The sequence below is a fragment of the Balaenoptera musculus genome, chromosome 21 (genome assembly GCF_009873245.2).
Source record: "Balaenoptera musculus isolate JJ_BM4_2016_0621 chromosome 21, mBalMus1.pri.v3, whole genome shotgun sequence".
Classification (NCBI taxonomy): domain Eukaryota; kingdom Metazoa; phylum Chordata; class Mammalia; order Artiodactyla; family Balaenopteridae; genus Balaenoptera; species Balaenoptera musculus.
In genome coordinates this window covers 5,682,108-5,709,257 of record NC_045805.1, presented here as the reverse complement: position 1 = coordinate 5,709,257, position 27,150 = coordinate 5,682,108, and the positions used below count along the sequence as shown (strand labels likewise).

At 39.9% G+C, this 27,150-nt stretch overlaps 1 protein-coding gene across 3 annotated transcripts in view; it reads right to left on the bottom strand.

Moving 5' to 3' along the window:
- Positions 1 to 1,588: 1,588 nt before the first annotated feature.
- ASB5 (ankyrin repeat and SOCS box containing 5) overlaps positions 1,589 to 27,150 on the bottom strand; it is an 86,523-nt gene continuing 60,961 nt past the window's right edge. For 2 of the 3 annotated variants that reach the window (XM_036838492.1, XM_036838490.1), the window contains 6 exons: positions 9,818 to 9,897; positions 7,082 to 7,189; positions 6,227 to 6,377; positions 5,919 to 6,053; positions 3,721 to 3,912; positions 1,589 to 2,917 (listed from right to left, as the gene is read on the bottom strand). In XM_036838492.1, the coding sequence (XP_036694387.1) occupies positions 2,790 to 2,917; positions 3,721 to 3,912; positions 5,919 to 6,053; positions 6,227 to 6,377; positions 7,082 to 7,189; positions 9,818 to 9,897 (794 nt within the window). In that variant the 3' untranslated portion in view covers positions 1,589 to 2,789. The remainder of the gene's footprint in view (positions 2,918 to 3,720; positions 3,913 to 5,918; positions 6,054 to 6,226; positions 6,378 to 7,081; positions 7,190 to 9,817; positions 9,898 to 27,150) is intronic. The other variant, XM_036838491.1, reaches the window with a different exon arrangement.

The following is a 27,150-nucleotide window of genomic DNA, read 5'->3' as shown; positions in this document are numbered from 1 at the left end:
CTGTGTTTCTATTTACTGACTCAGAAACATCAAATATACTCTGTGGTTACAACAATAATAGAAATTAAATATGTTTTCCTACAAAATAAGTGTGTTCAACAGTGCTTTACTCCAGTATTTATTTCACTATATTTCTTTAATCTCGTATCAAATACAGGCGGTCCTTTACCTAACGATTTTTTGACTTTACCATCGTGTGAAAACGATGTGCATTCGAATTTTGAACTTGAAGGTGCTGTCTGATCTTCTCTTGATGCTGGGTAGCTTTAGCGGCCAGGCGACCAGCCGCCTGATCAGGGAGGGAAACAACTGGTGTATGCTTACAACCATCCTGGACCCAGACAACCACTGTGCTTTTCACTTTCAGTACTCGATAAATTGCATGAGATATTCCATGCAGTGTTGTCAAATAGGCTTTGTGTTAGATGATTTTGCTCAACTGTAGGCTAACATATATGATCTGAGCACGTTTAAAGTGGGCCAGGCTGAGCTCTGATGTTCCGTGGGGAAGGTGTATTAAATGCATTTTCAACATACGATATTTTCCACTTACGGTGGGTTGATCAGGAGGTAACCTCATACTAAGTATAGGAAGATCTGTAGTATTCTTTTTTTGTCTTTGTCTTTGTGCAATGTTATCCTTGGACCTTTACAGACATATATATTATAAGATTTGGATTAGAGGACCTTCAAGGTATAATTTTCAATCTGCACTATCCTACTCTCACTGCCCGTGATATGAAAACCAGTGGTAAACAAAACTAGGGCAATTGAATCATATTCTCCCATTGCCTTCCATTATAAAATCAAATACTAATTAGAAGAGAAAAAAAAGTGTTTTATTCCAGGGATAAACATCCCACTTTAATATATTAACAAATATATGATATATTTAAATTAGAACACATCTTTGATAAGACAATTGTACTCAAGCTAAGATACAAGGTACCAGCATACTAAAATTTTCAAGTGTCAATTTTTATTTTAATATTTGATATTTACTTCTCTTATTGGCACAAGATCAATTAAGAGGGATGCCTTGCATTACTCTTACACTCCAAGATGACCTCTAGCTCAGGGAAAATGCTAGTAGAAAACTGTTTCACAAAAGCAGTTTTAATACATAATTATACTTAATAGGGTTACTCTATAATAAAACAACAGTTAAATGCATATTCTTCTGAGGATATTACAAATTTATTAAACTGAGATATTTTGTAAAACAGACTAAGTTAAAAGTCTCTACCCACATAGAAGACAGTTTTTAAACAAACATGCTACAGCCTTATTTCTACTCTCGAAAATCTAAAATGATTTTTTAAAAATGCAATCTTAGTAACTTTGGGATTACATACAATAATAGTTTATTTCCCATGGGTCTCTGAAAGTCAGCCAAGAACTAAGTTACTAGGCCCCTGGGTCATCAAAATAGTGGTCAAAATATTTTATCAAAATTTGATAAATTTATAATATAAAACTCATCAAAATATTTTCTTCTACTTTACACAGTGTTATAAGTATCTTGATTATCTTATTTCTAAATCCATAATTAACTCAAATATAGTCTAAATTACGAAGAAGGCACAAAGACTTTTTTTAAATTTTTATTTAATTTTTTAAATTATGTTTTACATCGCACTCAAGTACAGTTAAGCAGAAGAGAATAAACCCCTGCAGGGGACACCGCTACACTAATACCTTCTGGTGTACAGCATTCCCTTGCAGTACAGTCTACGCAGAACCCTTGCTTTGTGTAAGAAGGGTTAGGAACACCACAATGAAGGTCCACAGAGAGCGTACATTTTCTAAGTTTTCTACATTTGCTAAGTGATACCCCCTTGTCCCTTTCTTTGAAAACCCCACAATTTAAGGCATTTTTCTTCTTCCATTTTCTATAGCCTTGGACTGCCCTGATCCCTGAAGTGTGACCCAGGGTCTCTTTATCAACTAGATATGAAGTTCATTTTCCTGGGTCCAGGTATCACCAGCTATCAGCAGTCTCTGAACTGGGGGAAGGCCGGAGTGATACGTGTAAAAGCACAGAAGGGAAACCTTGAGAGGCCACCCTTGAGAAGGAGAGGGTCCTCAGATAGTCTGAGCAGGTGTGTAATGTTCCAAAGTTCTCAGGGTGAGAGGGCAGTAGTGACCGTTTTAGTCCTACCAGTTTCTGAAATAGGTCCATTTAAAGCGGTGAAGTGACCAGTGGGATCTTTGCAGGGAAGGGGCAATTTATCCTTTCTTTACTGAATTAATCATTATAATGACAAGTGTACATCTAACAGGGTGGGTTTCCTGAATGAGAGTCAACTTTATTTCAAAAAGGATATGACTTACTCTTTTCTAAACCATACTCATATTTTGTATTAATATAAAAAATACAGAGATAATCAATTACAGAGGCCAAAATTTAAAAGCTAACACGTTATTTGAAAAATATAGACCTTTAAAAATATAATATACAGATACTTTCAGTAAGGGTTCACATTTTCTGTTTCATTCTAAAAATGAAATGGTGAATTTCTCATTTTTTTCTAAATCAACAAAGGGCTATATGGGAATAGCTAGTAATATATAGATATTTAAAACATACTATAGTTCAAAAACAGTAAAAATGCATAAAACAATAGTATGTACTAGTACACGTTAACTAAAATTGCTTATTTCACTTCTTCTCCAGGGTGTTCTCATATCTCTTTACCCTATCTTTAGCATATTTTAATATGAAATATACACTATGCAGATGAAATAGAAATTTTTGATTTTCAAACATTTAGAATTATTTTACTGCCTTATCGATACTGTAAGAAATTCTGCAATAATGTTGGCAGCTGCAGCTGTGGGATAAGGTGTAATCTTGGTCTTCCAATGTAGTTTCTGATACAGAGTCTGCAAAGTTGGCACAGAGAGTTTGGGGTAGCTGCAAAAGACATGAAAGTATTTGTTCATTAAAATCAAAATGCAGTTTTCTATGTTGTAAGATACATGAAATCAAACCACAAAAAAACTACAGTGCTTTGCAGTAAACTAGGGGAGTATGACCATTATCCCAGGAAAATTTATATAAGCACTTGTAATGCTTTTATTTATAAGACTTTATTATAATTGAGGTATAGTCTATGCCCATGCATGTTCTTTAAAACATTATAATCTTCAGGCTTATGAAATTATTGTTGCATGTAAACCTTCCAAAAAATTTCTGCTTTTAGAAGGAGATATAAATCAAAAGCCCCAAGAAGTGTTATGCACTAAAAGGGGAATTTTTAAAATTATTTTTTTCTCAAATTAGGTTTACTATTTAAGCCAAAGCAAGTTTTACTACAGTGTCTGGACCAGGCTTTAGAATTTCTGTTTTAGAACAAAAATACTTCATGATTTTGTTTCTATAACACGTTATAGATAATGCATGCCCTTATAAAATGGGGCATGTTTCCAAATATTTATTAAAATATTAAACAGAATTACATATTGCTTATTGCCAAAAGAAACAATATATTTAACTTAACCAAACGAACACAGAATTTAGGTAAGATGAGCACAAAGGAAATCAAGATCATCATGATCTCTTCTTTACAGGTGGAGCCCAAGTTAAAAAATTATCTCCTTTCAAAAAATATTCCAAATGTTATGCCATTGTTATTTTACATGCCAACAAAAAGTCTTTAAATTTCATCTACTTCAGGCAAACAAAACTTTTTTAATGCCCACATGGATTCTTCTTACCTTCATGCTGAAGCAGTAATCTTTCCACCAAACTGCTAGAGGTCGCTACGTCGACAGGTCTCAGAAGCTCTGTGTTTTTGGCATTGACGTCCGCTCCAAATTCTAGCAGTAAGTTTACAATTTCTGTACAGGACTGTTGAGCAGCAGCGTGTAATGGGGTATCCCAATATTTGCCTTTTTGTACGTCAGCGCCTACGTGGAAATGAGGAATGATGGTAGATACAAACAGAATTCGTTAGATGAGTCACTTAACCTCACCAAGGCGAGGCAGGTGTGTCAGCCACGAAGAGGACCTCAACTCTTTCTGCAAGGAGTTATTTCTTTATGTATAATATACATAAACATGCATATGTCATCTTAAAACGTGACACAGCTGGTTGGAGAATACACACTTTTGTTAGGTTCTCTAATATTTTTCTCTGCGCTTGAAAGATCTCATAATAAAAAAAAATTTTTTTTTAATTTTAAACAGTTCCCAAAGGAGTCATATGAATTAGTATTACAAAGAGTGCACACTTAGGTTGACTCATATCCCTTTTCATCATAATGGATAGTTTTTAGGATTATTCAAGAGCTTATTGCTCTTATTCTTTTCATTTATTTTAAGGCAATAGAGCACTTTGGTTTCTTGGAAAACTCATGAATCTAGATATGTGAGCCCTTTGGGTAAAATGTATATAGATTTTCCTCTTACTTCTCACTCATGGAGTTTAATTCAATAAATATATAAAGGCACTGAGCCTCTTAAACAGGAAGGCACACTATATTTCTGCATGCAAAGCAAGTTTTTTAAATGCTTATATTAAAATACCCTTACATGTTAAATTATCTATTACATAGTTATTTTATCTTAGTGCAAGCCCCTGGTACACGGTGGTCATCATGTGCAATGAATACATACTGTTTAATATTTTCAACAATAATAATCCCATTTTCCAGGACATAAGTAGTTACAACACCAAGACATGTCTATTAATAACATTAAGCCCTTCTCAGTTCTGTTGTCTGATACCATCAAGTAAAACTAATGATGTTTATAAGAAGCAGTACATTTTAATAGTCCCTTTATGGCCCTCTTGCTACTCTCAAGTTTCAATAAATGTAATTGTTTTCAATATTTTCAAATCAAATATAAAACATTTAGTGGAAAATTATATTCCATAACAAAATCTCCATAGAGAAAGCATAAACTCTGTTGGTTATATCAGTTTTATGGGAGAACAGAGCCTGAGAATAACAATCAATCCACAGTTACTAACAATACTTTTCCAGTTTTTTTTTAACCCAATATAAAATATTTGGAAAAGAATAATATTGCTAGCAAAGTAAAAAGGTGATAAAGAATAAACTTTTCTGGTTATACAAATTTATGGGAGAATATAACCAGAAAATAACAATCTCTGTCAGCCGTTATTAGCAGAACTCACGTTTAAGACTCTTACTAGATGTAAAGGGAAAGAAATAGCAGATGCAGACACTGCTTGAAGAAGTTTATAATTTAGCCAAGATGATGTGAGTAACGCATAAAGGGATTACTAAAAATATATGTCAGTATATATCAGGGGCCGAATGAGAGTCATAGACAATAAAAACCATAGAAATCTGCTTACTAATTTTATGTATATTTTAAGCACCTGCCACATGAGAGGCATTGTGCTAGGGAAAAGAGATGATACGGAAGGAAGGCATAATTCATATCCTAAAAGGGCTCCCAGTCCTATAGTGGGACAGATCACTGTGGTCTCAAAAGATTAGGAATAGTTTCTCAGGGGCTAAAGCTGAACCTTGAGGAATTGGTTTGTTTCCAGTAAGTAAAGAGGGATTAAGTCTTTTCAGGTAGATTATACAAAGTCTGGGAAAGTCTTGGAAGAAAAGGTATCTAATCAATTATAATCCCTAACATTTCTTTTGATAGGTTTATTCACAGAGATATACATACTTGGCACCATTATATTCACCCTTGAGGATTTTAATTTTATGACCTTTTATATGGCTTTTGGAGTTTTGAGTTGAAGTGGAGTTACCATAAATGAGGTTCTTTTTATGGGTTTTATAGTTATATGTGAGAATGCTTAGAATAAGAACATTTTTAGCCATGAGATGTAATTTTTAAAGATGCTTATTTACAGAAATCAATATGGAGCTGAATAATTGCTTGTGTGCACGAACAGAATGGAAGATGTTGTACAGAAAGTTACCAGTGTAAAGAAGCTTCCGGACACAGTGGAACTGCTGAGACATAGAAGCCACATACAGAGGGGTTCCCAGATGAGGAATGTCTTGATCAACATCTATGCCCCAGGATATCAGGATTTCCAGACACTCATGGTGACCTGCCAACACAAAGTACAGGTGAGTTTGTGTTGCCCGAATACCTGTTCCCCACCCCCGGCAAAACGTATACCTCCACCTAGGCTTCTCCCTGCAGTTATTGACTATAAACAGGGCACCGCATGTTGCTGAAGGAGCTTTCTCCCCTTGTCACTTAAGCTGGGGTCACGGGTACCTTTGCTGGCGGCCTCGTGTGTAGGGGAGGGAAGACAGGACTCCAGCTGGGGTTTGGCGCCGTATTCCAGAAGCAGTTCTGCGCAGCTGGGGCTGCCTTGTGAGCACGCATTGAATAACGGGGTCACACCGTCTATGGTGATCGCATTTACCTAAACCAAACCAGAGCTCTGAGAATGAGAGTCACAGAATCATACAGCATTCGCTGTCAGGCATTTAAAAACAGGTACGTGACCTGGGAACAGATAATTGAGAACATGTGGCCAGTGAAGATGACAAAGGCTATCTAGCTCACACATATCCATAAGCAAAGCTTAAAAACTACAAGGATAAATAGAAATACGATGTGGTAGATAATCCACAGGAGTGAGCGTGCAACTAGGGGAATCATGAAAAAGAAAATACCCGAGAATCAAATACACAAAAACGGATTCAATGATTAGGTACTCTGTAATTAGGAAAAAAAGGTACAAATGTCATAGTGATGACAGTTGTGGTGAAGCCATTTTGCTCGTGGCAGTTGAAATTGGAAATTCCATTTCTGAGAATTTATCTTAAAACAATCATTCAAAAGATGAGCAAACATTATAGGCATAAAGATGTTCATCCGTGGCTATTTAGAATGACGAAAGCAGCAAATAGCCGAAAGGATACTCCGTATCAAGCAGCATGCTACCCATTCTTTTGCAATGACTGGAAATCCTGCTTAGAGTGCAAGGGGGCGATTGGAGAGCTTTATTTTTGTTCTCCTATTTTTGAAAACTACAAAGAAGGAAAGAGAAGCAAAATGAGCCCTTTGCTTGATTCTCTTAGCCGGTTGATGTGGAAATGGTTAACGCTTCTCAGAGGCACTTACGTTAGCTCCAGCTTGCAGAAGTGTCCTGGCACAGGCCACGTGATCTCCAAGGCAGGCCTCGTGTAATGGGGTGACGTGGTCTATGGTTACTGCATTGACGTTATAGCCCTAAATATGACATCAATAATTTTGAAATGGGAGCAAAACGTCAGAAAAAATCCTCTCCATAATTGTCATTAGAGGGCGGTATCAAAGATCGGAGAATTTCAGGCAAATCAGGTTTTAGTTTAGCAAGAATGGCCAGTTGAAATGCCCAAGGCGGCCGGTTGTCAGATCCCCGGAACCAAATTGTTGTAACCCTCTTATCTACACCCCATCCTGCCTTGAGTAGTGTGCCCAAAGGATTCTGAATGTTTTCTCTAAGTTTTGCTTTCTTAACTTTTTTTCTTTTTGTCTTTATGAATTGTTTTGGTTGCTGTTGTTATTTTGTCTTTTGTTTTGTAGAACTAAATACTGTTTATAGGCTGGATCACCTGTTTTGATGGGGGGTATAAAATTTCAGGTCAGCCTAGACGGGGGTAAAAATAAATTGTCTTAAGTTGCTCCATGAATTTTTGTCACGAAATAGGTATGACTACGTAGGGGAGAAAAACCTTTTTTCTACTCTTCTAGGTTCTTTTGGCTGGTCTAATAATCAAACTGACATAAGACCGATGAACAGAAGAAAAACAAGTTTAATTTCATATGTATGGAGGCCCCATAGGTATAGGACCTAAGAAGTTGTCTGACGCAGGCTCTTTATGTAATTTTATAAACAAAGAATCAATTGTTTGTGAAGATTTGACGAGACAAAAGGATTTGGGCTCGGAGTAGCAACTTAAACGTAAGTAAAGTTTGTTTATACAGCTTCCTCCGCCCCAAATTCGCCTTCTCTGGTGATAAGGATACTCACCATCCTCCCAGCATGGGGAGGATACCTTCCCTGGGAGCTTTGTTTCCTGCTTTCAGGGGGACAAAGGAGAGGCAGAGTGTCCTTCTTTATACTGGCTGTTTCTCAAATAGCTTTAATTCAAAATAATCAATATGCTACCTGGGCATATTTTGGGGCAGCCTGTTCTGAACCCCATCAACTAGATTGTATGTCAGTGGTTAAGAGGTCTGAATACGGAGTCAGTTAGATGTGGGTTTGAAGCTCCATAATGCAGTAATTATTTTAATTTAGACGACTACTCTAACCGCTAAATTTTAGGGTTATTATGAGGATTCAATGAGATGATACATGCAAAGCAATAATGATTACAATGCCCAGCATATAGGAAATGTTTGATTTTATCTTATTATTCAATGAAAACTAAGTACAACTTAAAATATTTTTATTCCAATTAAACTAATGATATCAGACTAAAATAATTAAATATTGCTAGGATATGAGATTCCTCGCCTTCTTGCTATTTTTGGTAATTCATTGTCTATTGACAATCATTCTAAGCAATATAACAGGAAGATTTTCATGGCCAAATCCCCATAACATCTTACAGATTACCATGATCTGTAATAATACCAGAATGGACACGAAGAACCTTAAAATGAAGGCAAGAAAATAAATATCACCCCAAATCTCTGTCACTAGCAAGTGGCAATTTTTAAGATCCCTTAAATTATCCTTTGGGAGGTGTTGAATTGGCTCGCCCGCAGCCAGACTTGGAGAGCTAATTCCCAACTGCTGCCCACTAAGGTGACCCGTGACAGGAGCCTCTGTGAAGGTCAAGATTCCGCCTCACAAAGCCTGGCCGGGGGCATCCTCTGACTCCTCTCGGCTGGCCTATCCATGGACATGAGCTACGTGTTGAGAAATATCCTAAGATTACCCTCCTCTCCGAGAACTGCATGACCCTTTCAGGGCGGTTACCCTTTAGAAGTTAGTGACATTTTTGCAGTTTTCATTGTAGTTTTCATCAAGTGATGGGCAAACAGCATAGTCACAGGATTATCCCAGAACTGGAAGGCCGCAGGGAGTGCCTGCACCCTCACTTTACAGGTGAGAAAAAGAAGGCTCAGACAGGCTGTGATTCACCTCGGGTGCCAGCCTGGAATCCAGGTGCCCCAAGCCCCCGGCAATGCTGCTTCAAGTGGGCGACAGCCCTTCCTTCCCTCGGGAGTCATCCGAGAAAATTCCTGTCTCCCCGATACTGGGAGGCACCAGGGCAAGGACTTCCAGATCTGGGTGTGCATTTAAATCACGCTGGCCAAGGCACAGTCCTTTCTACTTCAATAAGGAATCTGTGCTTTTCATTTTTTCCTCAGGTGAGTCGGATGAGCAGACAGGTGTAAAAATGATGGTTTTGTAGCTTTCGTAGGCAAATCCCTGTAACATACTACAGATCACCGTAATGTAAAAAAGATCGTTCAGGCATCTGGTCTGATCACCCCCTCTTGGATATTTTATGACTGAACTAAGGCTGCAATTAGCTGTACACGTTGTACTGAGTTAAGCATATTAAAAATGTGTAATGAATAATACATACCTCCAATTACTTCCTGCTTAAATATGAGTAGCCATGAACAAATATACTGTATGAGAAATTTGAAATAGTAAGACATAAGACTACACCGAAATATTTAAAAAGAAGTTTCGGAGATGAGTGAGAAACTGTGAACTTGGCTAATAATATGAGTTAAAAAGACTAGTAAAATTTATTAAGCAATTTTATTATATTTGAGTTGATTACTATTGGCAACAAATGTTCATACGCTCATGGGACAAGGGCATATTTTAAACTACACGTTGTATTTTACCTGTGATAATAATGTTCTCAGAGCAAGAAGACGACCTTGACTTGCTGCTTCATGAAGTGGTGACCGATCTGCCCAGGAACCTGCCAGAAAAGAAAGAAAACAAAAATCTGTGAGTCAGAGTAAACCCTGAGAGATACAGTTAATTCATGCGGAATAGACATTATTGAGGCTCCGTGTTCAGCGAAGTGACCAGGATGATTCACCGCGTCCCAGAAATTCCATGCTGATCTAAGGGACCCCGATGGGCAGTTTCCAAACCCAGAGGGCTGTGATGCATGTTCTGGAATAGGCCTATCCCAGACCTACTGCATCTTTTGGATTCCTCTCCAAAGAAGAGAAGGATTAAAGTCACTAGATCTGCCCCAGAAGCCCCCGTTTCGTGGTTTTTCAGGCAGACCCCAGAAAAACAAGTTTTTGCACCATCAGCAGAAACGCGGCAGCGGGCGTACCGACCTCTCCCCACCCCTGCCCACGCTGCTGTCCCCCTGCTCCCCGCACCCCGACGGTGGCCTGCCCTCGGGGGGAGGGGCTGCAACTGTGTCAAGAAGCTGAGCTCCAAGTCCTGAAGCTGCAATACTCCGGGCGGGTCCCAGAAAGGCGGTGTCACACGCTGGGAGGGGCAGACTGTCACTGGGCTTTTGGTTTTTCGGTTTAACTTTTTATTTTATATTGGAGTGTAGTTTCAGGTGTGCAGCAAAGTGACTCAGTTATACGTATACATGTATCTATTCTTTTTCGAATTCTTTTCCCATTTAAGCTGTTACGTAATAGTGAGCCGAGTTCCCTGTGCTATACAATGGGTCCTTGTTGGTTCCCCATGTTAAATACAGCAGTGTGTACATGTCAGTCCCAAACTCCCCAACGATCCCTCTCCGCCACCCTTCCCCCTGGTAACCATAAGTTCGTTCTCTAAGTCTGTGAGTCTGTTTTGTAAATAAGTTCATTTGTATCATTTTTTTGAGATTCCGCATATAAGTGATATCATACGATATTTCTCATCGGTGTCTGAAATGGTGCTGGGAGCACCAAGGGCTTGCTCGGGGTCACTGATTCTCCTTGTGCCAGCAGTGGACGGATGGAGGTACCAAAGCCTCCAACCCTGTGCCCTGGTGGATAAAGCCCTGACCTGTCACGCGCCCCGTGACCCCTCTTCTGACAGGCCTTTGGCACCTCCCCATTAGGAAAATCAGTGCCCTCCCATGTAGAAGCCCCCTTTTCCTTCTCTCCCAGGCCCCTCTCAGCACCCAGCCAGCACCCACCCATCCATCACCTGCCCCTCCCATCCCTCCCCCGCTGTGGTCCACCCAGGTGGCTTTATAAGATACTGGGTTGGTGCACAGTGATTTCCTTGTAGGCAAGACCAGCATTGTCAGTTTTATTTAATGGACATGAGAGATCACCTTAGAGTGATTAAACACACAGACTATGCAAATCAGAAAAACACTCGCTTACAGGGTATCATTGGCTGATAAAGTAAAGCAATGCTCACAAGACAGAAAATCTTCCCGATGTAATGTGATGGTTTGCGAATACCTGTCTCCTTGTCTACTACCCTTTTTGTGGATCCGTAGGGTGCAATAAATATAAATAATTTTTAAAAATAAACTGCTGATCAGTCCTAGTGCAATTTAAATAAAGTCACTTAGCTGTTGGTCAGAAACATAAATTTCATGAAAAGCATGTGTAAAGCTTGCTTATATAGGTCAGGAAAATTATTGGAAACATAGTAGGGTGTTGTACTTTTAGAAACCACTTCATTATTCCTACACTTCGTACCTTTGAAAATGTCCAGACATATACCTATGCTTCTGTATGATGGTCTTACAGTAGAACTTTGCCACAAGTGAGGTCCAAACAATTCCACTGGCTAAAATGTGGGTCAGATATCACAAGGTTAATGAAATGACCCAGTGAACCCCATATAGAGGGCAGAAGTCAACTGACAATCATCAGTCTTTTTATATCCAATGATATTATGGGGTATTATTGAAAATACAAATCTTTCTTTTCCTTACGGCTGATTTTCGAGTGACGGAAATCACAGCTGATGTTGAATAGTGTTTACTACGTGCATGATACTGGTCTAAGCAGTGTGTACGAATCTCATTTAGTTCTCACAGCTCTTTGAGGTACATTAATTAATAATAATGTATTAATAAATAATTAATAGTTCTGTTTTAAAGTTGAGGAAATGAGAGCTGTAGAAGAAATGAAAACATTTAAAAAGCGTCACATCGTCTAACTCCAGAGCTGACACTCTTAGTTACAACTGCACTGCCGTTGTTTTGCCTTTCCATCAAGCAGTATTTCCTGCTTATCCAGAAGATTACTAAAGCCAACATCCAGATCTTAGAATTCTCAACTGAACAAAGAGTTACTGTTACTAGTTTCTGTGTATTATTTCTTTCCAGTAGGCAACACTCCTGTACTTTATTAAAAGCAGAATTGAATTAATGCACCCCAGTAAATATTTGTTGATGGGACAAAATTTGGCGGCAAAATAATAATTTATAAGAAATTGAAACATTATGTTCTCACTAAATAAAATGCAAAAGTCACCATCATAAATAATATTCTTTTGGGGAACAACTGTGTTTCAAGTTCCACCTACGAAGATAATATTCAATGCTCTAAAAATCATACACATCTGTTTGTTTTATCATTAAACAACTTGATTGCAGTGTGAAACTCTAGAGGACTTCAGAACATATATCAGTTTTCATTGTGACTATTTAAATAAGAAAATTATATTAACTTTCCAAACTGACTGCATGTATTAAACCTCTATATTCAGTTTAGCCAGCAGAGCAGTAGTAAATTAATAGGGTTTTAAGTAATCAACGCTTAAATATATGTTTGAAGTTAAATATTCATTTATAATATTTATAATGATCATGTGCTCCCTCCTGTATAATGGGTTAATAAATTTCATTATCCTTAATTTACCTCTGAAAGCTGTATGCTGAATTGTACGATGCCGATCAGTGATCACCGCCTATTCTTCTGTTGTCACTGGCTAATGTAGCAATTAACCAGATGCTGGGACTGGGAAAAGCCTATAGAAATGGCCATTTGGATTCATTTTGGACTCATCTCTTTCTAGTACATTATGAAGACATTTAAGGGGCAGCAAAACTAACAATATTTGCAGCTGAGGGTACTAGATATTCCTGTTTTGCATACAATTTATCCACCGAAACGATTGCATTACTCTTCTGAACCATTTCAGCGTGGCTTGCAGATGTTCAAAAGAGAGAGAAAAGCAGGAAAAGGGCCATTTAGAAACCAGGCCACTCCAGGGCCAAAATAAAGAAATGCAAGTATTCGTTGAATTTACCATCCCTTCACAACCCGGGCTCTCCCCCAAGACTGTCACATAGCTTTCTGTCCCTGCTGTCATCTTCTTGATCACCAAGTCCCTTATAGTGGAAGAAAAAAAAAACTGAAGCCAGACTTTTGTAGGTGCATTTGCTATTATCTCTCTTCATATGACCTCACTGGCATGAACAAGGAGTTAAGTGTCACACAATCTGCAGGAGAGGGGGGCTGGTGGTCAGTGAGAGAAGCACCGAGAATATATAGTGTTGGATGAGGGCTCCCTTGGCTCATCAGGCAGGGACCAGGCTTCTAAAAGCCACCGCCCTGTTACTTCCTGGGATGAACTCAGCTCTGCTCACCTGCCTTAAACAGGACCCCTGTTGCCTGTTGTGCCTTAAAGAAGGAGGTGGGCAGGAGCAGGAGGAGGGGGAGAAGGAAATGGAAACCAGAAGGAAGTGAGAGACCAGGTGCGGCTTGGAGCCCAGAAGTTCACGGAGGAAAAAGACTGAGGGGCCGGGAAGGCCTGGCTTTGCCCCCCAGTTTGGGGCGGTGGTCTTCGGGAAGTACCTAACCTCTCTGCGAGTCACTTTGCTCATAAAATAGGAAAAACACTACCTATGAGACAGGATTGAGGGCAGGTTAGCAATGAGCATGCTAAGTGCATGCCTGCCATGTAAATGCACAAATAATACCTAGCATTCTTCGTTAAATATGAACTGATTAACAGGGGACATTTTAATATGAATTTTAAGGAACAATCCTTTTTTCTCCAAAATTAGGGAAACTCAAGCCATAGATAACAGCATCTATTGACCAAAATGATTTTCAGTGCTATCAGCTTAATTAAATAAACCATATAAAGCGATTGAATGATTTATAAATGTTTTTAAGCCACTGCTGCTGTATTCTTCTTTCCTAAGTAAGCTATAAGAAATAAAGTCATGTCAGTCCATTAAAGGAGTAATTTATAGTACATGCTTGAGGTCAATGAAAAAAAGTTTTTGTTTTGAATTCTGCTTGCTTAACTTCCAAGCACCCACCTCTCATTTTCTTCCTTATAATTCTTTAGATGAATTTCTATAATTAATCTGGTAACATGTGAGAATCAAAGGATACATCATGCCCCAGTTTCCGCTTTGAACTAAATCTTCACCCCTCCCTGCTTCTCCCTTTCAATATCTGAAATTTAGCAACTGCAAATTTCTATTCAAATGTGTTCAATATTAAATATCTTACCTTTCAACGCGGATATGCTTTATAGTAGAAAGATTTATAAGCTTTCTCAAGACCAAACAGAAGATAAACATCTTCATTTGCAGCAACTTTTTAACTATACAATCTTGTTAGACTTTAAATTGGGTATCTAAGATTTTTTAAAAATGTTCAGTTTAACTCCTTAGGATAAATCATTCAGTGTGAAAATTGTTTTACAAAATATCTGTAACTTTCACCAGCTAATCTAATGTCTACGGTTACAGTCTCACTGCAGCAACAGTGGAGGTGACCGCCTATATTTAGAAACAACACCGGCTCCCAGGCAGCTGGTATATCATTTACAGGGAGAGAGCCTGCCCTGTTCTGTAAACATCACCTTACCAGAGCAAAACATTTACGTTCTTAGGTATTTACAGATTGCTGAGGGTCTGTACCATACCTAAATCACCATCTCCCCACGGCGCTTCAAGCCAGCCACTGTTGAGGTAAATCCAACTCATGTCTTTTTTTGATCAGCATTAAAAAAAAAAAAAAAATCACTTGCCATGTGCTAGCTCTGTTCGGCCATTTTATGGAGCTCTAAGCTCCTTGTAACATGACCTTTCACCTCCAAAAAGAAAAATAGCTTTTGAAAAATCTGATTTCTTTTCAAAATTGCCTTTTCTTATTGCTCACTGCTCTTTGAGAAATTGGCTTTTCCTTACTCACTTTGTTTTCTCCTTACAGTATGTGCTGTGCAATGAAATAAAAACATTACACTTAGATCTCTGCTCAGGGCTCTGATGAAACCATATTAGTTTTCAGAAAGTCTTTGCCTTCTCCCCATCCTGGTCCCATCCGCAGAAGTGGAAGCAAGACTCACAGGAAAGCAGACTTAGCAGTGGTGCAGATGGCACTCTGGGTTTGGGTCACACCCAGTTTTCCTTAGTGGTCCCAAACAGGAAAGTCAGGGCGGTTATCTCAAATAGGGGATTACAAGGAGAGGTGAAGAGTAATGACATCTTCATATATGAATCAGAGTGCAACATGCTAATACGCTTTACAGACTGTCGATCTTAAATCAACAGTCCTCCTCATGATGGACCTGGATTTACCGTGAAGTTCAGAACCCCTCACTTTCACGGCCACTTTCTAAGACTCTGTATGCAGTTTCACGTTATTTGTCTTAAAGAAGATCCAAAGATGTGGCTAAGCTTCAGATTCAACAACATCTGACCCATCCCTATTCACAAGTTCATAAAATACTTTTAAAATCGCCAGGGATTTACTGACCCTTACTGTGTACTTTTCTGTTTAGCAGATTAACAGAGCCACATAAATCCTGGAGGACGTGGTCGATTAGTGGGGAAGTAACGTGTTGCCAAAACCAATCTCGTCAAAGATTGAGACCGTCCTTGTCTTTCCCTTCTCAGAACATGTGCTTGTCTTTCATTTCCTAAGAACAGTGCTCGTTCGGATCTGAAACCACCAGAGCGAGCTGTGCCTTGGGAACTCCAGGTATATGTACTGACTTGCACGGATGGGCCACTTCCTCTGACTGATTTCCCGTTCACGGTCTAGGAGCCCTCCTTGTCTTATAAGAAGACAGGGTATGGGCCCGAACAGGAAAAAACCACAGATCAGTGAAAAGATCGCTGTGCTTTATCTCAAGAAAAAAGACTACATTTTCAACAGAGTGAAGAGAGTGGTTTCCCCCATGAATATCCAAAATCAAGAGAGAAAGGCTATTGAAGACGCTTTTTAAAAGCTAGGGCTGCTCTTGGGAGGGATGACTCCATCATCCCAATTAACCCTTAGTGACCACTGGAGCTGCGGACAGAGCCTGCTGGGCTTCATGCCAGAGACCTGAGGTCAGGGTCCAGCACAGACACTAGTTATGTGAGCTTTGGTAGTAATTTAACCTCTTGAACCCCAGTTTTCTCAACCATAAAGGGAAGGATAATTCTATCTCCATCGTAGGGTTGTAATGAACGTGAAAGTACTTAGCACATTGGTACTAAACACATTTGAAATATGACAAACCTAATTCTGTATTAAACAGGTACCTCCGTATATCTGTCCCATGAGCTTTTTACTACATCTTCTCAACAGGAGATAGAGTAATTTACCTTATTTAAGATAACAAAGCTTTAGCTCATCTTATTCCTCTTACATATATCTGTAGGAGATATAAATGGATAGGAAATGGTCAAAATTCAGAGACAATTATCACATGCATAGGGATAGCTCTCCAAACCATAGCTCTTACCTGGACTCCCTTACAAATTTTAGCGACACATCATGAAATTGACTTCTGGACATTCACGTAGATATTTTGCTGGCATCTCAAGACATTTCTAAAAGCAAATTCATCACCTTTCTCTCAAAACCAGCTATTCCTTTTTGCTTCTCGATTGCTTTATACAGTGTTAGCTTTCCTCCTGTCACCTGGCACTAATAATATGGTCTTCAATTTAAGTACAACAGTTTTCAGGGGAACTTCATATGTATTGACTATTTCCTGTGCTTTTCTGCAGGGAGGCAGTTATTATTAAACGAGGTACTTCTTTGTAGTCTTTTATTTTTCACGGATCCTCATCCCAAGCTCAGTCCTTGCATCAGTCTACACTCACTCTTGGGGGGATCTCTTCTGGTCCCACTGATAAAAATATTATCTACATGGTGATCATCCCAAATTTATATCGCCAGACCAGCTCTCTCCTCTAAATTCAAGACGTGTATTTCCAGCTGGCTCTTCAACTTCTCCGCTTAGATATCTAAATAGACAATGCAACTTAACATGCCCCAGACTGAACTCTGGCTGTGATCCTCCCAAATCTCCTCCCTATCAGTAAATGGCAACTCCATCATCCAGGCACTTCGAGACCAAAAGCCTTTGTGTAATCCTGAATTTGTCTCTGTTTCTCACACCCCACAGGCAAACACCAATAAGTCCCTTTGCCTTGACCATTCAAATATAACCCAGCTTCGACTATTATCTCATAACCTCCACTGCTACTACCCTAGTCCAAGCCACCATAACCCTTGCCTGACTTACTGCAAAAGCCTCCTGACTGGTCTGTTTCCACCCATGCGCTTCCAACAGTCTGTCCTAAACACAAGGATCTCTGTAAAGTCAGAAAGACTCCGATAGCTTCCTTTCTCACCCAGAGTAAACTCCAAGGAACTTATGACCTACGAGGGTCTTCAGGCTCCTCTCTGAGCTCAGTTCTACCCCTCCTCCATGTCCGTGGTCCTAGTTCAGCCACGCTGAACAAACAGACCATCTGTGCTTCTGTCGACTCTGCCTGCGGGGCTTCTTTCTGAGATACACACATGGCTTATCGCTGACTTCTGTTCTCCACTGGAAGCGCCTCATGGGACAGCCCTTCCTTGACTATGAGAATGTCCTCCCCGCCCCCTCTCCAGCACTCTTTCTGTCTCGTTTCCCTGCTGTGTCTTTCTTCATAGCACTCATTACCAGATCTTAGAAATCGGGACTTGTTGCAGTTTGCTCACTGCCGTATCCCCAGTACCTACCACGTTAATGGCATCTGTTGATGGATGAATGTGCAAAGTCACGTGAGTTGTAGAGGCTCTTTAGAGCTGGGGTGCTCTGACTCCTAAATTCATTGGTTCTTAAACCGTGCCAGGCCTCTCGCTGTCCCCATCAATGGGCCCTGAGACTACTTCCTTAAGCAATAATCTTGTGCCTCACATTCATCCACCATTTATTCATTCATTAAGTGGTGATCTATCTACCAGGCAGTTTTGACCCTTCTGGATGCTGGAGATACACAGAGATGAATGAAGTATGGTCTGCGTCCTCCTGGATTCAATTTGGACTCTACCCTCCCAGGTGGTTTTCCTGACACCAGTCTCTATGTCACCAATCTTGCCTGAACGTTGCCACAGAATTAAACTTCCACAAGCACCTAGAGTCCTGGCTAGCTAGCCATAGAGTGCCTTTTGGGAAATTGGAAAAGGCGCCCCTGTCCTGGGGCAGCTAAGCGCCCCGCTCTGGGCACACATGCTCCGTCCTCACAGCAGCACGTGGCTGCCCTGAAAACCCCTCTGGAATCTTGTCGTTCTCAGGCTCAAAAACGTGACCGCCCCCTGTCCCCCGCTGAATATAGTCTAACATTCTGATCCTGGAATTAAAGGTTCCCTACAATATGGATTAGAGCTTCCCCTTTGTTCTATGTTCTACCACTGACCTTCACGTACCCTCATTTAAGCTAAACCGGACAGTTGTGCACGTTCCCCCAAACAGTCTCTTTTCCTTCCTTTTTCTATCATCTTCCCCCCAACTCAATTCTCTTTTTCATATCGCAGAGTAACTTGTTGAGGTATATCTGTGCTTTGGTGCTTGTTTTTCCTGCCCAGCTTCCAGAGGCTGATTAAGTCCAAATAGGAGAAGTGGCTTGAAGACAGCTTCTCTTAAGTGAAGAGTTAGGCTCCTGGCTGGGTGGGTGGGAGGGGGGAGTTACATGAGGGTGAGAAGGAGAGAGAAAAGAAGAGGAAGAAGAATAAAGAGGGGGGAGGGGACTTGTGAGGGAGGATGAGCGAAAGGAATAGACAGAGAGCAAGAGAGAGAGTTTACTCGTGCTGGCCCTGAGTAAGAGCAGGAACCCAAGTTCACGCGCTGGCTGCGCCCGAGCGCTGATAAGACATAGGAACCAGATGGGCCCTAAGCTCCTGTGTCCCCACCTTCAGGACAGAGTTACACGCTTTAGTTTGGCGTGGAGGCAGTTGATTTGTTGGACCTTTTTCAAGGGATACAAGGGCCTTGAACAACGGGTTCATCGGGGGAAGCGTGTGGGCTGAAGGCCGGCTGTGCCTCCCTCATGGGGCTGGATTCAGCTCCAGCCTCTGCGCCAGGTCTAAGGGAGAGGATGGCAGGAGATGTGACTGAGAAGACGGCATCCCCAGGAAGCTTGGGGGATGGAGTTTGAGGCCAGATTTAATCCGGAAGCTAAGCAGGCTGCCATTTTTGACCATGTCAGTTCCTGGAGTCAGATTCTTTCTCACCAGACTAGAATGGGCTTCTGCCTAAGCTCCATCCCGCCCATCTTGCAAAGCTCAGCTTAAAATCTTCCTCCTCCCAAAATCCCGCGGATAGCCTCAACAAAAGTGCCCCTTCTCCTCCTGTAAGCCTCAGCTCCTTCCAGCACGGCTAGTACAGAGTCTGCAAACTCAGATTTTCTTAAATCAGAGTCTCACGCACCGCTGTTCTAGTTCGGGCTTTTTCTGCTTTCTCAGACATAATCACATTGATCCTCACAAGAACCCTGTCTGAGAGGCCATGGGGAGCTGTGTAGTGGGGTTAAAGAATGGGCTGTGCAGGAAGGAATGTCTAGACTGGACCTCTGACTATCACAAATTTGCTAATGCAACTCAGTAAATTTCTTTAAATTTCAGTTTGCTCATCTATAAAATGGGGGCAATAATATCTACATTTTCTAGTTGTTGTAAGGGTTAATGGGCCCCATGTGAGAAGTGTTTGACACAAAGCATGCCCTTAATAAAACTTGCTAAAACTTAATAAAATTATTATTTTCATTGTATGGAGATTCAAAGTGCTATGGACTGAATGTGTCACCCCAAAGTTACCAGGTTGAAACCCTAATGCCCAACGTGATGGTGTTATGAGATGGAGACTTTGGGAGGTGCTTAAGCCATGAGGGTGGAGCCCTCACGTATGGGATCAGTGCCTTACAGAAGGGGCTCCAGAGAGATCCTTAGCCCCCTCACCATGTGGGGACACAGTGAGAAGGTGCCAGCAATGGACCAGGAAGAGGGTCTTCATGAGAACATGACCGTACAGGCACTCGGTCTGGGACTTCCAGCCTCCAGAACTGACAGAAATAAATTTCTGTTGTTGATAAACTACCCTACCTGTGGTATTTTGTTATGACAGCCTGAATGGATTAAAACAGGACTGAGTTGTGTGCCCCAAATTTCTATGTTGAAGCCTTCACATTCAATGTGTGTTTGGAGATAGGGCTTTAGGAGGTAATTGGGTTAAATCAGGTCATGAGGATGGGGCCCTAATCTGATAGGGTTGGTGGCCTTATAAAGAAAGAAAGATCTCTCTGTCTCTGTCTCTGTCTCTGTCTCTCTTCCATGATCAGGCACCAAGGAAAAGCCATATGAGTGCACAGTGAGAAAGTGGCTCTCTAAAGCCAGGAAAAGAGTGCTCACCAAAGTCTGACCATGTTGGCATCTTGAGTTTGGACTTTCCAGCCCCTAGACTGTGAGAAAATAAATTTCTGTTCTTTAAGCCACCCAGTCTAAGGTATTTTGTTATGGCAGCCTGGGCAGACTAAGTCAGAGATTAAATGAGTTGCCTCAAGTTATAATCAGTAACTGACAAAGCAGGAAACACACTCGTTCTTTGGAATGTTCAATGAAATTTTATGATACAACAGTTTCTCTTCAACCCCAGAACTCATAGTGTACTGTGTGGGCTGTTAATCCATAATGGGCCCGTAAGAAATATTATAACTAACTAACTAATTCAACAAGCGAAGAGTTACCTCCTGAAAGTGAAAAGAACTGTGGAATTCTGTTTTCTACATTTTCATATAATAACAATAATGTATATTTGAAGTAGTAGCAACAATATAGCAATACAGCAACAATAGCTGTATTCTTATCTAATTATAAAAGTGGTACGTTAAATAGGACAATAAATACATTGTAAAACACACAAAAAATCATAATGCCATTTTCCAAATATAACCATGACAAACATTTGTTGTACATCCTTCCCAACTTTTTTTCTAAATATACAATTTTTAATCAAGATGCAACCATACTACTCATATTGCTTTTAACCTTTTGTTTTCATTTATAGATATCACATGGTCATTGTTCCACGGCACAAAATATAATTTTATAATATTTTAAATGATATTATAAATTAGTCATTTAAAATATTGTAGAATTGTATGTCACTGTATAGGTACACTATTACTTACTTAGTTAATCCCCTACTAAATGATGTTTAGGTGGCTTTCAGTTTGGAGGAATCAACATTATTTCTTATCTTTGTGAATGTGTCTAATTATCTTCTTAGGGTAAATTCTTAAAATTTCTACACATGTCATCAAATTACCCCCAGCAAGACTGGACCTATTTACATTCTCATTAGCAGGCTGGAAAAATTTGAATTAAATCTAATGAATGTTTGCCAAGACATTTTCCTTTTTTTTTAATTGAACCATGGACCATTTCTTTTTTTGTTCTATTTTCAATATATTTAAGCTGTGTCAAAGAGGACTGTGTAAAACTACATCTCCTTTACACAAAATTAGATTTTTAACATAATTTGAAAGCTTATTTTCAACTTCTTCTGGAGTCTGTCTTCAGTGACGACGTGTGAGGCTCATCCAGGTGAATGAGTTTACTTAATTTTAAATTTTTTACCACTGTATCCAACTCTGTTGCTCATAACTCTGGTCAAGCACGTATTTAGATAACTGACTCTTCATGTAGGAAATGGCAGAATAATCTTTGTTCTACGATTATTGCCTGCATTCCTCCTGGATCTTTAAAGAGTCTGAGAATGATGAGACTATTTATTACTGCTTCCCTGCAGCCGGCACAGTGCCCAGAACATACTAAGTACTGAATAAACACTTGTTGAACCATTAACTTGTCTTTGTAGTCACAGCTTTTTATCTTTATTGACAATCTTAACGTTAAAGAGAAATTAAAAGGAAACGTACTTTGGGGTCAGGGGTGAGGGGGAAGAATCAGGTTGCTTTCTCGGTCTTTTAAAGCGATATGGGAACATATGTATATGTATAACTGATCCACTTTGTTATAAAGCAGAAACTAACACACCATTGTAAAGCAATTATGCTCCAATACAGATGTTAAAAAAAAAAAAGAAATGATAGTGTTTTATCCTACTTAAAAATTTGTTTTGCATGTTTTCTAAATTTATAACAATTTCTAAATAATATTCATCAGGCCCCAACCATTATATAGTAAATACAGCTTTTACACTGTGGGGAGTAGGGGGTCACTTTTATGTCTAAACCTGTATTTCCAACCTTTAAGTCTTTCATCGACCATATTGATGTTCTACAAAAGTTGACACTTATTCTTTCAAAAAAGAATCTCCTTACACGGCTGCTTTTCGGTACCGTGCTCATTCTCCTCGATAGCGTTCCTATTTTTCTAGTATTAAAATTAAGAGCTTCGCGCCAGGGCGCTTTAAGGAAGTGGTTCTATTCATTTTCTTGCCTACATCACCCTCCTACTTTATGGTTCAATTTAAGTGATTCGAAATTTCCAGATTTAGTTGCTTGGCAACAGTCTTTTCCTGCTTAATAGCAGCTTTCCTTGTTCCCACATCAACTTAGAAACACCTGCTGAACCGGAAAGGTAAACAACCCAGAGTGTTTACTGCACAGTCATAAGGAAGAGTCCACGGGTGCATTTCCCACACGCTAAAAGGTGAAGATACAGTGCAGCCCTTTGCCATGCCATACGTTTACATGTCAGAGTCTGCGTTCTGGAAAGCATCCACAGCTTCAAGTTAGTATTTGCAAAAACAGGTCAATATCGTTTATTTCAGGACACCAACAGACTTGCAGTGGCTGCTCTACTAACCTTGACTGGTCAGAATACTCCAGCTAGCTCTTCGCTTAGAAGAGCATCCTTCTACGCTCGCTAGCCTTCTTTTCGGGAGGGTCTGCTTAACGCAGTTCCCTTCAACAGCACTGTCTGTGGGCATAGTGGGGACGACGTTTCTGCCCAGACAACCAGATGGCACAGTGCAAGGGCTCCAGACAGAACAAAAAGGTCAGCGGCTGGATTTCTAACTACTTTTTCCCTTCCCTTCGGGCTTTCACAGAGATTCCTGTGTGCTGACTGGAGGATGGCCTCCACACTGAACTCAGTTCAGAAACACGCGGAGCAGGGCTGGTAGGGGTGGGACTGGGTCAGAAAGGCAGTAGCTTTTCTATTTTTAAAGTGGAAACTCGGCGGCTGCCAGCAGAGTATTTAACTATCTGAGTGGCACAGAAAGTAAAAACGTGTTAAATTGCCTTTCCTAGTCGGAAACAGAATAGAAACTGAGCCCTGTCTTTAAAACATGAGCGCCTATTTGAAATATCTATTGATACAAATCAATCCAATGTAGAATCGCCTGTTGATGATAGCAACAAACAACGTTGCAGCCAGAAAGCTCAATCGTGGCCGGTGACCACAGAGTCTGTCTCCTCCATCCTCAGAAATAAATAGTGTATGTGCCTTAGGGTCAGCTGGTAGCTAGCTCATGTTTTCATCTTGTAAGGATCTAAGTTTAGAATTGGCTTCCGTACAAAATCACAGTCTTCCTATTTATATAGGTATAGCTCTCTATTGTGACTTTTTCTGGAGGTCATTTCTAGTCCAAAAGACGTCAGCAGTCAATTTAAGTACAGCTGAGATTTTTCACCCTAAAAGGCAGAGGAAAGGGTAGCTGGAGAGAAGAGAGGAAAAACCGAACATGTGCCTGGTATTTTTTGCTGGCGCGTAAGACTGAACAAGGAACGTGGTCCATGACTGAGCCAAGAGCAGTGGCTGAACCATGAGAGGGCACCAAGGATTAGCTGAGCTGGTGATCCTGTTACATGGTATTAATCTACTGAGATTGGTCTAGATGAAAAATGGTCACAGATTCTATTATCTATATTTTTCAATCACTATTACCAGGGTCTACCTTCTATTGGTATACACAGAAAAAAAATCATTGGGGGTACTGCCTTCTTATAACAAGCTGGGTAAGAGAAAAAAACATCTCATGAGTAAGATAATTTCCCCCTGTTCATATCTGCTGTTGCATTTCATTGCCAATATTTACTTCAAAGTTATCACGAATGAATACCAGGAATATCTTTTCCTTATCTTGGATTGATTTCTAATCCTCGGAACTATGTGACCTGGGGCAAATAGCATAATGATAACTCAGTTTCCTTTTCTATAAAATGAGGAGCTTGGAGAAGATGGTTGTTTTCTGGCTCTAGCATTCTTTGATTCAGAGTCTAGGACTAACATAAAAGGGCAGGGTGGTATATGAGCTTTGGGCATATTATATCACCACAAAGGAGGCCAGACACTCCCAGTAAACCTGGAACTTGGGGTCAGCTCAGCCGAGGCTATTTGCACGGGGGAAACATTCCTAGGTGGTGAGAAAACCTTAAAGGTAGTCCAGGAAGGGGCTTATGGAGTCCAGCATATTTACAGGAGTCAGTTGTCATGAACCACTGGCTCTCTGCCCCGACTGGTACCCACAAGGGGAGTGCAAGGACCTACACAAGCCACACAGTGAAAGTAAATACTAATTTTTGTTTCTAAAAGAAACTTCAATTTTAAACTTTTGACTTTTTGGCTTTGCACTTTTCTTTTGTTATTGTAAAATAAACATGGGATGCTTTCTTATAAGAATTGGGACATTTTTGGTCTTAACAATCTTGGACCTCTGGTCTTCTAATGGCCTCTTCCTATGTCTGTCTCCTACACTATGTTGTGTACTCTGAGTACATACACCTGTTATCCAACAGGTCCACCACTGCACCTCTTACAATGGGCAGTCAAAAACTTATTAGTTTAAAATGTAATTTGCATATGGAATTCCCAAGAATACTTTAAGAAGGCTTTCTATAGTCCATGGGGGGTAATAAGCAAATTTCCAGTGCAGGGGTGGGGGAAAAGGAGCCATTGCATTTGACCATAACCACATACTTAGTTAACTGAGGTGTGTGTGGCCTGCAGAACACATATAATAATTCCCATAAATAATCAGGTGGATCAAGGAGATCACAGTTACTTCTTCCAAAAAAGTTTAAATACATCAAAAGTATAAGTAGTTTTCTAAGGTGACTCTATGGAATTGAAAGAAAATGTTTCAGTTTATTTACTGGAGAAAATAAGGGACGAAAGATTGCATCAGTTATGCACAGCTGTATGACTTCATTAAAATATGCACAGTGAAGTGAATATGTTTGGCACAGAATCATTTAAATGCTGGGGATCTATGATTGTATAAATAAGAACTCATGGTGAAATCTCCAGACATATAGAAGCATCTAGCATCTTGCCTAGTGTAAATAAAAAAGTGGATTAGATCAACTGCAGGATATCATCAGGCTCTGTGAGTAGGCAGAAGTTTTAAAGAAAGCGGTATTGATAAAACAATAAGGAAAATAAGAAAAATTATTTCATAGAAGATAATGAACTCTGAACATGTCTCAGAAAAAGTATCTGAGATAGACTACAGATTGGAGATGGCATGCTATTACTACCCACAAAGGCTAAAATGAAATTTGAACCCTTGTAAGAAGGACATGGGAAATGAAACAGGGTAATTTTATTCCCAGGACCCGTTCTATTCCCGTTTTCACAACGCTAGTGTATCTGAAAACATGGGGACCTGTGTTTAGTGTGGTTGCCAATCCTCAGTGATAAAGTGACACTAACGTTGCAAAAGCTTCAAAGAAGGACACTGGAAATCATCGAAGAGACAGAGCACTTCTACAGGAGAGAAACCTTGTTACTTTTAGATACTTCAAAATGGAAAGTTGACATAAGAGGGAATATGATAGAAATCTACATAATCATACAAGTCACAGGTGTGAATAAACTTTTCAAGACATTCTGAAATACTACGAAGTTAGATCACGTTCTGACAGTTTTAAAAGCTAAATTTGGGACACAAATGTAAACTCTTAAATAGACATTTCTCCAAAGAAGACATACAGATGGCCAAGAGGCGCATGAAAAGCTGCTCAACATCACTAATTATTAGAGAAATGCAAATCAAAACTACAATGAGTTATCACATCACACCAGTCAGAATGGGCATCATCAGAAAATCTACAAACAACAAATGCTGGAGAGGGTGTGGAGAAAAGGGAACCCTCTTGCACTGTTGGTGGGAATGTAAATTGATACAGCCACTATGGAGGACAATATGGAGGTTCCTTAAAAGACTGAAAATAGAATTACCATATGACCCAGCAATCCCACTACTGGTCATATACCCAGAGAAAACCATAATTCAAAAAGACACATGCACTCCAATGTTCATTGCAGCACTATTTGCAATAGCCAGGTCATGGAAGCAACCTAAATGTCCATCGACAGAGGAATGGATAAAGAAGATGTGGTATGTATATACAATGGAATATTACTCAGCCATAAAAAGGAACGAAATTGGGTCATTTGTAGAGACATGGATGGACCTAGAGACTGTCATACAGAGTGAAGTAAGTCAGAAAGAGAAAAACAAATATCGTATATTAACGCATATATGTGGAATCTAGAAAAATGGTACAGATGAACCGGTTTGCAGGGCAGAAATAGAGACACAGTTGTAGAGAACAAACGTATGGACACCAAGGGATGAAGGGGGGGTGGGCGGGATGAAGTGGGAGATTGGGACTAACATGTATACACTAATATGTATAAAATAGGTAACTAATGAGAACCTGCTGTAGGGCACAGGGAACTCCACTTTGCTGTACAGTAGAAACTAACACAACATGGTAAAACAGCTATACCCCAGTTAAAAAAAAAAAGATGCAGACTCTCTGCAATCATAACTACTATATCATAATCCCACAAAAACAGTACTTCCAATATATCAGCATCTACAGGTCAGTAGTTTTTATTTTCTAAAGAGCCACTCAATTCATAAACTGCCTTCTATAATGATACCTAAATTGATATAACCTTTAACTCCTTTATCTTGGGGTAAAAATCAGTGATCTCTCCCTTTTCTAAATGTCTGTTTAAAAAACGTAAGAGTCCCCCCCAAAAAAGAT